Source organism: Helianthus annuus, chromosome 7 (genome assembly GCF_002127325.2).
Source record: "Helianthus annuus cultivar XRQ/B chromosome 7, HanXRQr2.0-SUNRISE, whole genome shotgun sequence".
In the NCBI taxonomy this organism is placed as follows: domain Eukaryota; kingdom Viridiplantae; phylum Streptophyta; class Magnoliopsida; order Asterales; family Asteraceae; genus Helianthus; species Helianthus annuus.
The window spans coordinates 116,472,752-116,487,267 of NC_035439.2; the positions used below are offsets into that span (position 1 = coordinate 116,472,752).

The 14,516-nt window shown below is 32.4% G+C and overlaps 1 protein-coding gene across 1 annotated transcript; it reads left to right on the forward strand.

Moving 5' to 3' along the window:
• The first annotated feature begins 10,584 nt into the window (after positions 1–10,584).
• LOC110887581 (protein FAR1-RELATED SEQUENCE 5-like) lies at positions 10,585–11,892 on the forward strand. Its single transcript, XM_022135160.1, has 2 exons — positions 10,585–11,046; positions 11,326–11,892. The coding sequence occupies exons 1-2, from the start codon at positions 10,585–10,587 to the stop codon at positions 11,890–11,892; spliced, it is 1,029 nt and encodes a 342-aa protein (XP_021990852.1).
• Positions 11,893–14,516: the final 2,624 nt, after the last annotated feature.

Sequence of the window (14,516 nt, forward strand, 5' to 3'; positions counted from 1 at the left end):
TTGGCAAAATATTAGCACGTGGATGGTGTGATTGGCAAAATATCTGCGCAGCCGTCTTGAAGCGTGAATCAGTGCAAGGACTAGCTTCTCCATGATTGCATATCGAGTTTCTGGATCGGTCAAGGTTCGCGACACATAGTAAACTGGTGTTTGGGCACCTTGACGATCGACGAGCAGTACAGCCCCGACTGCCCTATCGGAAGCTGAGAGATAAAGTACCAAGGGTTCTACTTTGTTTGGTGCGGTTAGAGTTGGCAGTTTGATGAGGCAATCTTTCATCTCGCGGAACGCGTTTTCTGCTTCCGGAGTCCATTGGAACTGGATTTTTTTCATGCAATTGCGCAAGGTCTTGATGAATGGGAAGGATTTTGTAGCGTGATTAGCTAGGAAACGATTGAGTGCGGCTAATCGTCCTGCTTTTTGCATGTCTTTGATGTTTGACGGTGAAGGCATCCTTTCTATGGCTTGGACCTTTTCTGGATTTACCTTAAAACCATCTTTTGTGACGATGAAGCCTAAGAACTTTCCTTCTTCCATTCCGAACGAGCACTTTGCTGGGTTCAGCTTGATACTTACGCTGCATAGCGTGTTGAAGGTCTTTTGGATGTTGACCAGCATCGTGCCTTCTTCTTTGCTCATAATCACCAGGTCATCCATGTAAACTTCTATGCACTTGCCAATGGCGTCACTGAATGTTTCGTTCATTAACCTTTGGTATGTTGAACCCGCATTCTTCAAGCCGAAAGGCATTTTGGTGTAGCAATATAGCCCTGTTGGCGTGCGGAATGCGGTTTTATCTTCATCTTGAATGGCCATTTGAACTTGGTGGTACCCTTTGTAGCAATCCAGAAAGCACTTCCACCGAAATGTTGCCAAAGAATCGATTTTCTCGTCTGTGTCTGGTAAGGCGTAGCAGTCGCGGGGACATGCCTTGTTTAGATCTTTGTAGTCGACACACATTCTCCAGCTGCCATTTGGTTTCTTTACCATTACTGGACTTGCTACCCACGTTTGGTTTCTGACTTCTCTGATGATTCCTGTGTTTAGCAACTCTAACACTTGTTCTTTCATGGCGTCGTGTTTGACATCGCCTAAGTGGCGTTTGGCATGCACCACCGGCTTTGCGTCTTCCGAGACATTCAGACGGTGTTCTGCTATGTGCCGTGGAACACCAACCATATCGGCAGGTGTCTAGGCGAACACGTCCATGTTTTCGTGCAGCAATTTTTTGAGCGCCACGCGCGTTAAGTCAGACATGGCGGGCCCCAGGGTGACTGTTTGTCCTAGTATGCGCTGTTCAATACCCATTTTTCTGCCTCTATGCGCGGTGCTGGCTTGCTTGCTTTGGCTGGTCTGATTTCATCTGTTGCTAGAACTTCTTTACTTGCATATATCAGCGCAATGCCTGTTTCAGTGGGGAATCCAACAGCGGAATGTGGTGCAGAGCAGATCATACTGAAGTCTCCTTGGGATTCTCTCCCTAGGAGGATGTCGTGTCTTGAGTGTGCCGGCAGGACCATGAATGTGACTTCTTCAGTTCTTGAATTTCTTCCGTCCGAAAGTAACACCGGGAATGATATTTGCCCTAGGGGAAAGACGGCTTCGTTACAGAATTTTGAATTAAATTTATTTTTAATTTCTACATCTAACTTATAATAAAAGACTCTAAATAATGACATGGCATTCTCTCCTTTAACCTCATAATTTTATTTATAATTATTTAATAAATTTCTTTTAATATTAATAACTAATATATAGATATCATTTATTTTTATCCTTATCTTTATCTAAGATTATTAAATAACTTCAATTTTGCAATTTAGACCCTTTGTTTTTTTACTTTTAACCTAAAGTTTTTCATCTTTTGCAATTTAATTCCAACTCTTTTTTATTTTCAATTTTGGTCCACCATACTTATCATCTTTCCCAAGTTTTTCGTTTCGTTCAAAATTTTGTGAATTAATGCACCGCAACGTGCGTGTGGGGTTCAACATTTTTTCGTATATTTTTCCGGTTTTTCTAGCCCGTCGCAGTACATCTATTTTTCTCCGTTTAACAAGTTCGACCAACGCGCGGGTCCTGGATTGATTTAGTTATTTTTTCTATGTTTTACGCTTCGGTTTAATTTCTCTGCAATGAGCGTTCGTGATTCAAAGATTTTACATATGTTTTTCGCTCGGGTTTTTTTTTATTTAATTTGTTTTTACGATCTTTTCCGGTGTTGGTGGTCGCTGACAGTTGTATAGCATTGATACTACTTGACACATTTTTACAATAACCGCTGCAACGCAGGGGCTTAATATATATGTAAATATTACGGTTTGATCCAGATTTTATTAACCCCCCATATGAGCAATTTATATCCATTTTATATTTGATTAATTTATTACTTAAAATCATAATTATAAGACTAGCATTTAAGAAAAATATATGTTTTAAATAAACATACTTTCTGAACTATTATTATTATTATTATTATTATTATTATTATTATTATTATTATTATTATAATTGTTATTATTATTATTATTATTATTATTATTAGGGTTCTAGATTCAGAAAGTTACACCACCCTTAAAAAAACAATATTTATCTAAACTACTTACTACCAAATAAATAACATGTTATAGTATTAAGAGTTTTGATAATTCGGAAATAAACTCTAGCTCAAATCATCATTATTAAAAATTGCTTCAAATCTCAAATCACAATTACTATCAAAACAATCCGTAATCAAAACCTCGAACACGTGCCGACAAAAATCAAAAACGAAAAGAGTTAGCTAAGCTATATGTAGACGAAATAAGTCAGCGCATTTTCTACCATTGAAGTAAACCTTTAGTATGGAAATATTAGCTAAGCTATATGTAGACGAAATAGTTTCATTACATGGAGTTCCGTTATCCATTCAGATAGAGATAGTTGTTTTACTTCTCATTTTTGGAAAAGTTTCCAAAAAGTCATGGGAACACGACTAAATTTAAGTACAGCTTATCACCCTCAAACAGATGGACAGAGTGAAAGGACAATTCAAACATTGGAAGATATGCTAAGAGCATGTGTAATAGATTTTGGATGAAGTTGGGACGATCATTTGCCATTAATGGAATTCTCTTATAATAATAGTTATCATACAAGCATTAATGTTGCCCCATTTGTAGTACTTTATGGATGAAAGTGCCTAAACGCAGTATGTTGGGCAGAAATAGGAGAAAAAAATTATCAGGTCTTGAGATAGTGCAAGAAACAACCAAAAAAATCATTTAAGTCAAAGAAAGATTGAAGACAGCACGAGGTCGTCAAAAGAGTTATGTAGATAATCGAAGTATTGTTAAAAGTTTCTCCATGGAAAAGAATAGTTTGATTCGGTAAAAAAGGAAAATTAAGTCCAAGATTTGTTGGACCATTTAAGATTATCAAGCGAATTGGACCAATAGCTTATTAGCTACAGTTACTAGAGGAAATGGTCGGTATACATGATGCAATTCATGTATGTAACTTAAAGATATGCTTAACTGGTGAATCTTTAATGGTACCTCTTCAAAATATCGAGGTAAATGAAAGATTAAAGTTTGTTGAGGAACCCCTACAGATCGAAGATAGGACGATCAAGAATCTCAAGCATAAGAAATTAGTTCTGGTCAAAGTAAAATGGAATTCAAAACGAGGACCATAATATACTTGGGAATTGGAATAAGAGATGAAACGGAAATATCCATACTTATTTCAGTGAATCCGAGGATGAGATTTAAAACAAGGTGGGGAGGTTTTAATAACTCTCAAAAAGATCCCACAACCCCGAACACGTGCCAACGAAAATGAAAATGGAAAGAGTTTAAAAAAAGTCATTGTCGCGTGGTGCGACAAGACAATCTTGGACTATTACATGGCGTGAGGATGCCACCTGGCAAGCCTACGTGGCTGACTAGGCTGACCTAGCTCTAGGCCACTCCATCGCGTGACACGACAAGACCACTTTTGTCCGACGTGTGGCACGACAAGGTCAGATTCCTTCAGGATGAACATAGCCCCTCGCGTGTCGCGACAGGGAAACTTTGCCCCGTCGCATGGCGCGACGGAGCCATTTTCCATCTATAAATAGAGCAGTTTAAAGGCAGTTCCAGTGTACCATTCGCTTTCAAAAACTTACTCTCTCGAATCTCGTATCTTGAATCCCAAATCACTGTCACAATTTCCGTGTACGAAACCCTAATCGCTGAAACAATACTCTGTCCAATTGATCTGAAACCTAGCAACGAAAAGCTAAAGTTCCGCCTGAATAAGGTGAGACTTTATACATTGCGGTTTTGATCTTGTGATTATCGTTGATGTTTGATTTGGTTTCTTAAACTAATACGTGTTACATTGTGTGTTTATTTAAGAACCAGGACGAAAACCCAGGAGGCTTAAAAACCCTAAATTCTGCAATGTGAGTCATTTTGTTTTCTCAAATGCTTTAAAAACCCTAATGTTTTCCAATTGTTACTTATATTACAGTGATTAAGTCTTTGTATTCTTAAATGGAAAACTACGGTTAGTTTGTGGGGTTTTGTATACACTACTTGATAAACTTCACTAGTTGAGAGAATGATCAACAGTTATATGACCACAATCACAGGAATTGCCGAGTGATAAATACCTTTGGGTAATAGTAAGATATAAATAAATGTAAAAACTTTTAATATTGTAATTATAAGAAAGTGTCTTTTTACACAAACAAATGAACTCACTAGTATATTCCGTTGATCAAATGTTTTTAAACGCGTTTCAGGTGATTTACTGTGAAGGGAAGGAAGAGTGCTACGAGGCACTCAAGCTTAAATAAGTGATTATGCCACCTGAATAAATCGTGTTTGTTAATCTAGGGTTTATCCCTATGAAAACCTTTTATGTAAATATGGGTTTTATCCCACAGTTTATGAAATGAAAACTACGGTGTTTGGAAACTCTGATATTTTTCCTGACACCCGGTCCTGATAAAATTTCCGCCACAATAATTTTCATAAACATCGATACCACTTTTGTTGTTCACGGCTCCTGTCCAGGGTAGGGTCGGGGGTTGTGACACACAATTACAAATAACAATTTTACTCTTGTTGCATACATGAACAAACGTGCTCCACCAAATTGTGTCGAAGCATATGATGAGCTTCCTAGTTACGTAAATCCCAAACTTGTTACAAACATTAGGTAAAATTGTATGATGGTCCACGATTCAGTTGTGGCAATTTCTCATCCTTATCATTCGACCACTCGGATACGATGTACCATTTCTCTTCTACGATCATGTTGTGCAGTATTATGCACGCATACATTATATAGGTTATAACTCTTGGGCTCCAAATCCTTGTTGGGCCTTGTATAACGTGCCATCGCAACTAGGGGACACTGAACGCATATCCATATCCTTTATTGCTGACTCATGCCTTTTTTTGAATTCTTTCATCTTATCGCCTTGTGGATACGAGAAACTTTTTATAATAGTGGTCCATTCCGGATAGTTTCCATTTGAAATATAGTATCCTTGGTTGTATTCCATTTCGTTCACTATAAACTTGCATGGCGACGCACACCTGTATAAGACGTAATATAAATATCGGTGACTGTTTTATGGCGTTGATGTCATTGTTCGACCCGATAACTCCAAAGAAAAGCATGCCAAATCTAAAGGTCACATGATGCAACTAACTCTAGCTTTATAGTTCGACATCCGTGATCACCTCAAGTATACAGCCCTTACTATGCAACATCGCAGTTTTTCCATGTCCAACGCATACAATTGATACTACCAAGCATTTCAGGAAAATCGTGCCGAGTTTTATGAGCCTCTAATAACCGTTGGATGTCGGTTTCAGTAGGCTTCCTTAGATAATCTGTTGAATATAGTTGGATAACATATTTGCAAAAAAATTCTTAGGCAATCCATTGTCATACTTTCACCAAACCGACACTTGAGTTCTTCGATGTGATCAACAATGTCATCTTTAACTGTGGTCTTAATGATGATCATGGCATGATCCACGTTTACCAATGACTTTCTGATAGCTATGTTGGCATCGATGGTGGGTTATCTTGTGTCGTTTCCATTCACAACATTCCATAAGTCTTGGTCTTGAAAATACGACTTGATGCAAGTAGTCCAATCCTTGTAGTTTGTGTGGTTTAGTTTCTTGGTTCCTCTGATGACTTGAAAATTAGCCATGGTATCCCTTTTATCGTTCCGGCTCCTGTTCTTCTTCAATTCACAACCCCTAGTCTAAAACCTGCTTCCTTTGATCTCAGGCTGATCGATATTAGGTCCCAAGGATCTATGTGACGCATTGATACCAATTGTCAACTTGGTATGGTAATCAAAGATGAACACAATCCAAGAACTAAAAACGTTCGACTCATTTTTATTAATTGAACTAAAGAACTTACAATAATCAAGGCTTGATCAAGTGTTTATACTATTCTAACTTGCGGACTAAGGAACATAGACCTATTCTAATTTGAATTGATAAGTAAATAAACATAATTCAAATTATAACATAAACTTAATTAACACGTTAAACTTGACTTGACACTATTAGTCCCTTTACTTTATATCTCCTCTATAACGTCACCTTAAGATCAACCGAACCTTCTTCTCGATCTTTTAACTGTCCACGTCACTTAAGTTGGTATTGGTCATTTTTCACATGAACTAAGGAAATCAGAGACAATTGGAAAATTTTCAAAAAAAAAAGTATATTTTTTAAAATTATTATTTTGCTATCCAAAGGGGGTTGCAACTACCTACCACTTTATTATAATTGATAGTTTTTGTTGGAACTTAATTAATGGATATTCTAAAAAATCTCATTTATATTGTTTTGATTACCATTGCCTCCCTATCTTGTTTATTCAAAGCCTCATATTTTGTTAACCAGTAAATCCAATTAAAAAAGTAGTTCAAGATGATTTAGAATTTTAGACTAGTTATACATATTCTTATAAAATTTTAATTATAATGTGATTTTTCACCTTACAAGTGAAAGTAAAATGCGTATATCTATCTAACTTATAATAGTGGACTCTAATTAATATCATGTGTTATTCTCTTCTTCAGTCTCAAAATTTTTATTTGTATATATATTTTTTTTTAAATTAATACATAGATATCACTTGTGCTTATTTTAATAAATGATTCCAAATAATGTTCTAACATCGAATATCTTCTCCCAATTTTATTATTTTATAGGATGAGGATCAAATAGGAAGTTTATTTTCGCTAGAAAGTATAGGAAGTCATCTTAGCCGTCCATCTGTAATTTTTAAAATTTAGGATGTGGGGGCTTTTTTGTCATTTTACATTATCATATACTCGTTCTAATATTATACCAGATTTTGTTACCTCTACTCTCAGTTCATCAATTGCATAACAGAATTGAGATTGTATAACCCTAAATCGCAATCGATCGCAAATTCACCTTTTTTTCAAGCAATAATCTTGTTTCGTTCGTCAATTCGACAATTTCAATGTCTTCTGCGGACTCTGTTGGTAAGTTTAGCTTCAATTTTGAGTATTTTTTTTGTTATTTTGCCGAAATTTAATCTTTTACATTTTATAATTCCTCTTTCTGTTATTATTAATTGATTTTTGATAAGTTTAACTGTTATTGTTGTATAATTTAACATAATTTGATCGTTTTATTAATTGTTTTGTTTGTTCATCAGTTACTGTGTTTTAGTGAACTTATTGCGTTTTATGCTTTTATTCACATTATATGTATACAAACTTTAAATTGTAATTGTTCTAATACAAAGCACATAACTGTCATTGTTGTATAATTTAACAGTAATTTGTTCGTTTTATTCCTTGTTTTGTTTGTCTATCAGTTGTTGCGTTTTAGCCGAAATTCAATCTTTTACGTTTTATAATTCCTCTTTCTGTTATTATTAATTGATTTTTGATAAGTTTAACTGTTATTGTTGTATAATTTAACACAATTTGATCGTTTTATTAATTGTTTTGTTAGTTCATCAGTTATTGCGTTTTAGTGAACTTATTGCGTTTTATGCTTTTATTCACATTATATATATACAAACTTTAAATTGTAATTGTTCTAATATAAAGCACATAAATGTAATTGTTGTATAATTTAACAGTAATTTGTTCGTTTTATTCATTGTTTTGTTTGTTTATCATTTGTTGCTTTTTAGCCGAAATTCAATCTTTTATGTTTTATAATTCCTCTTTCTGTTATTATTAATTGATTTTTGATAAGTTTAACTGTGATGTTGTATAATTTAACATAATTTGATCGTTTTATTAATTGTTTTGTTTGTTCATCAGTTATTGTGTTTTAGTGAACTTATTGTGTTTTATGCTTTTATTCACATTATATGTATACAAACTTTAAATAGTAATTGTTCTAATATAAAGCACATAACTGGCATTGTTGTATAATTTAACAGTAGTTTGTTCGTTTTATTCATTGTTTGGTTTGTTTATCAGTTGTTGCGTTTTAGCCGAAATTCAATCTTTTACGTTTTATAATTCCTCTTTCTGTTATTATCAATTGATTTTTGATAAGTTTAACTGTTATTGTTGTATAATTTAACATAATTTGATCGTTTTATTAATTGTTTTGTTTGTTCATCAGTTATTGCGTTTTAGTGAACTTATTGCGTTTTATGCTTTTATTCACATTATATGTATACAAACTTTAAATTGCAATTGTTCTAATATAAAGCACATGACTGTCATTGTTGTATAATTTAACAGTAATTTGTTCATTTTATTCATTGTTTTGTTTGTTTATCAGTTGTTGCGTTTTAGTAAACTTATTGCGTTTTATGCTTTTAACCACATTATATGATATACAAACTTTAAATTGTAATTTTTTCAATTATGAAGCACATAATTTTAGATTTAACACTCTAAACATGATTATATAAGAAGTATTGCGTTTTATAATTATTTGTTAAATGTTTCAGATCTCAATTCCAAATGGGAGGAACGTGTATGCTTAAACAGTGGAAGAAAGTTTTACAAACCTAAAGTCAGTGGATCTATTAGACCTGCTGTTGGAATGTTTATTAAATCATTTGATGAGGCTTTTGCGTTTTATCAGAGATATACACTTGCTGCAGGTTTTTCTGCAAGAAAAAATACCTCTTGGAAAAATGGTGGTTTAGTGAAAATAAGATATATTGTCTGCTCAAAAGAAGGATTTCATGTTAGCAAAGCAATAGACTCTGGTTCCGTTGATGAAAATAGTAAAAAGATTGTTAGACGTAATAGTGGTTCAAAAAGAGTTGGATACAATGCTCATGTGAAATTAATATTAGAGAACAATAATATGTTGAAAATCTACTATTTTGAAGAAGAACATAATCATATCTTTGTTGAAGATGAAGATATTCATTTCTTGTCTGCTGCCAGACGTATTGATTATGTTAAAGAAAGTTTTATATCTGGATTATCTGCAATCAATGTTGGACTTGTTAAAGCATTCAATATTATGAAAACAATGTATGGTGGTTTTGGTGAAGTTTGTGCTAGTAAAGTTGATTGTAAGAACTAGAAGGGATTTGAATCTTTACATAGGTGAGTATGATGCAGAAATGGTGGTTAGGCGTCTTATTAGGAAGAAAGAATTTTCTCCTGGTTTTACATGTGATTATGTTGTTGGTGAAGATAGAAGATTGAAAGGACTTTTCTAGACTGATGAGCCATTTGGTGATATAGTAGGTTTTGATGCTACTTACAAATCAAACAAGTAAGTTTTTTACTTTTATGCGTTATATGTTCATGTGTTCTTTTTTTTCTAATGCATTATCTGTTTGTTTTATGTAGATATGATTTGGTTTTTGTACCATTTACTGGGATTGATAATCATTTTAGGAATGTCACATTTGGTGGTGCATTACTTGGTTCTAAGACTGCAGATTCTTATTGATGGCTTTTAAGGTCTTTTGTTAATGCTTTTGGAAATGAGCCTAAAGTTGTTGTTACTGATCAAGATGCTGCAATGAAGAGAGCTATTAAAGATGTTCTTTCAAGAACTAGCATGGCATATATAGGAGAAATTGAAGAGAAAGGTATTAAACTGCGTTTTATGAATACATGTTATGATATAATAAACTGCAATTATATAGTTTTATTATTGCGTTTTATTTATTATACAATACAATCCCCAAACATTTTTATCAATATAATTACGTTTTATTATAACAACACAATTACGTTTTATGAATAATCCATTAGTTATTATCAATTTCAAATTATTGCGTTTTATTATAAGTATAATTTGAATACATGTTATGATCTAAAAAACTGCAATTTTTATATAGTATTTATTATTGCGCTTTTTTAGTCATACAATACAGTTCCCAAACAATTTTATCTATATAATTGCGTTTTATTATAACAACATAATTGCGTTTTACCAATATTGTATTAGTTTTTATCATTTTTCATTTTATTGCGTTTTAATAGAATAATAAATGAAAACATGTTATGATCTAATAAACTGCATTTAATTTATATAGTTTAAATTATTGCTTTTTATACAGGTTGGTCCTCTTTTGTCATCCAAGATTGAGTTTAATACAAAAATGACTCGTGTTGTTTGGAATGATACTATTATTCCAGAAGATTTTGAAACTGAGTGGCATTCAATAATGTCTACTTTTGGATTAGAAAATCATAAATGGTTAAAAGATATGTACGATCTTCGATTTGATTGGATACCCTCTTATTACAATGGAGAGAATTTGGCTGGTCTTATGCGTACTACGTCTAGATGTGAAAGCGAGAATTACTTCTTTGGACAGTTTTGTAATCCAAGATGTACACTTGTTGAATTTTTCACTCATTTTGAGACTGCAATGGATCCTCCTAGGCATGAGCATAGGAGGAATGATCATGATACAAGGTATACTCAGTCTAAGATGTGGAGTGACTTTGTACTGGAGAAACAAGCATCAGAAATATATACCAAAACAATTTTTCAAGATATTCAGATTAAAATTGATGCTGCCATTACGAAGTGTATGTCAAAGACTCATGATACTGGGGTGATGTTGAATATTTCGAAATAAAGGATTTCAAACAGCCATGCACATCATTATTCAAGGTAATTTTTTAAATTAATATTGTTTTTAAACATCTACTGCGTTTTAAACTAATATTGCATTTTATGTTTTTCATCAGCCATTGCGTTTTATCATTATGTTTATTGTGTTTTAATATTATTTGATCATATGCTTATTTTTGTTTAATTATATTTGTAAATATTCATTGCGTTTTATATTACATCTCACTAATCTTATATAGTATTTTAATTTTTATTACAGGTTCAATACAACAAACAAGAAGATGGTTTAAGTATATGTTGTACTTGCAAACGGTTTGAACAATTTGGTATATTGTGCCGCCATATATTTTATGTTCTACGGTATGATGATATAATTGAGTTTCCTAGAAGATATGTTCTCAGAAGATGGATGAGAGATGTTGTTTCAAATGGCACAATTCATTGTAATATTCGGTTTGATGAGATTGGTAGGAGTAATGAAATTGATAAAGTTTTTAGAGAAATCACTGTAGCAAATAAATGTGTGGTTAATATTGATAAAGCTGATGAGGTTATGGTCGTTGTGCCGCCGCCTAGTTGCAAAGATAGGTTTGCTGATATGGGAGGAAACCTAGAAAAGTCTGATTCTATGATTCGTGTCACGATCAAAATAAGGACAAAAGGATGCAGTGTACAAAAAAGGATAAAGTCTAATCGTGAGATTGCAATTCAGAAATCTTCAAAGATCCAGAAATCGTGTCGTGTATGTGGTGGAAAAGGACATAACAGTCGTACATGTAAAGAGAAGGTTTCTTCTACTGCTATTGGGTCTATCAATACAATGTAAGTTTGTATAAAAATTCTAATATTAATAATAAAGATAGTTTTTTGTTATTGCGTTTTATGATGCATAATTATCAGCTATTTTTGTTATTGTGTTTTATGATATCCTACATGAATATCAGCTATTTTTTGTTTATTGCGTTTTATGATAACAACAATGAATTGTTATTGCGTTTTATACATAGAACAAATTAAACATGAACAACAAGTAGATATCTTCAATATTGCATTATATAGATGATAAAAGTTATAAACAAAGATGATGAATAAAACAATTATCATCACTTGTTCACAATCATTAAAATAACAAAATTACTTCTATCATCTTCATTCTAGTACGACCATTAGAGTTCAACATGAAAAAAAAACATCATATAAAAATTACTAGCATAACAAACCACAACCACTAGAAAGCAATAATTAGCATCATGGATCAAAGTTGGTTTCTTCTTCTGATGAGTACCCTAAGCTTCCATTTGGGATTTCCTCATCACTTTCAGATAGAGTCCAAAGTTCAACCTGTGATTTTACTGCATTCTGGAGCCTCTCTGCAAATTTGCTTCCAGAGTTGTTGATGATTGGAATTTCAGATAACTGCTTTAAAAGTCTTAAATCCTCACTGGAAGATATGTCTTTGGGGTCGTATAGCTCCACATCGCCATTGTCCTAAGTCACTGAAACTTTGAAATTGTCCTCAATGAACTCCCAAGATGTAACCTGTGTGTCTTCAATCGCCATTTCATTTGGTTTTCCATACCTTTTGTTCATAATTTTGAATAGTTGGGTTGTCTATTCTGTGTAACATGCTGGTGGTATTCCTATTTCATTCATCTTTCTCAAAACATTTTCATTGCAGTTTTCTAGAATAGAGGATGTGGAATGGTATCTTATTTTGTGCCCATCAAGAAATTGAAGAATGAAATTTTCTCTTTGAACCCACCAAACTGGTAATTCTTGATTAGCCATTTGTATGTGTTTGTGGTTGGGTATTGGGTATGAGGGATATGAATATAATTTAGGGTTTTTGTTCTTATATAATTGGTCAGGGGATTGGTATTAAGTGTGGTATTAATGATCATATTTCAGTTTTTTCATTGAATTGATTGTCTAACCATACAGATATTTATCAAGAATCCAAAAAGCTTTTTAAGTTTTCTCTGATAATAATGATTATTATTTTTTTGTCTTATCAATCTCTTTTGTCTTTAAGGTGTCAGTTTTTTTGTCTTATCATTTCCTTTATTATTATTATTATTTTTATTGTATAACATTGCGTTTTAGAAAGAGTATAAAATAATAGTTTTATGAATGTCATCAATCCTTATATATTTTTTGCGTTATAGAAAGAGTAAAAAAAGAATTTATTGCGTTTTATAGAGATGTATTGCGTTATATGATTCGACATGAAAAATTAGGAAACATATTGTATTGCGTTTTATAATAAATAACATAAGACAAACAACAATGAAATACACAATGTTGCGTTTTAGCATACTAGTATTTCAATTTCTATGTAATTTTTTAAATATAATATTATATAATAAATATTTCATAAAAAATAACATATTTTATAAAAAACAACCCTATATAGATGCATTGCGTTATATGATAGCACATGAAAAAAAATAAGAAATAGATTGTATTGCGTTTTATAATATTACAAAAAGACAAACAAGTATATAAGATAAAATGTTGTGTTTTAGCATAATAGCATTTTAATTTCTATGTATTTTTTAAACATATTATATAATAAATATTTTGATTAAAAAGTACCATATTTTTATAAATTAATAATCTTGAAGAGAAGCATTGCGTTATATGATAAGACATGAACAATTAACAAAGACATTGTATTGCGTTTTATAATAACAAACAATAAGATAAATTAGAATAAAAGATAAAATATTGCGTTTTATAATAACTAGCATTTCTAAATATAAGTAATTGTTTTAAACAAGATATACCAACAAGATAAACTCATAAACCAGCAAGATTAAGCCTATCTTGAATCCTTTGTAAACTAGTATCATAAGAAACTTTTTTAAGTTTTGTATTGAGGTTGCGATACTTCTTTGAATCCTCAATAACATAATCTTTGTGTTCGTTGATATCATGCAATAATATCTTTATGATAAACTTTCGTCTTAAATCCTCAACTTGTGTTGTCTACTTGTTCACTGGTTTTTTGTTTTTACCCTTCTTGATAATTGCAGGTTCTTCATATTCCTCGTGAAACCCACAATTCCATTTTTCCACTGTTTCACCGTCATAACGTTCCATATGACGCATACAGAATATACCACAGTTGATGCCGTTACCTTTTGTCCTCTATTTCATCTCCATTCTAACAGGTTCTATGTGCTTTATCTCATCTGCATTTGGATGATCAACAGATTTAAGGTAACCTGCCAAAGCATTCCTCTACAGAAAAATAAAACAAAACGATTAGGTGGTTTATATTGTGTTTTAAAAGGATAAGTCGGCATAACTTACTATTTTTTCAGGCACATCACAATATTTCTCTTTATTTGTAACATCTTTTGCACTGTTGTCAATGATATATATTTGTTGCTCTTCAATATTGAATGAGATCACATAGAAATGCTCTACATAGAGAATAGGGATAAG

Bases quoted from the DNA above. Each gene is read 5' to 3' on its own strand.
- LOC110887581 (XM_022135160.1), top strand. From the start codon at position 10,585: ATGACTCGTGTTGTTTGGAATGATACTATTATTCCAGAAGATTTTGAA. The intron at 11,047-11,325 runs GTGATGTTGAAT...TTTTTATTACAG, and splicing joins CAAAGACTCATGATACTGGG to GTTCAATACAACAAACAAGA.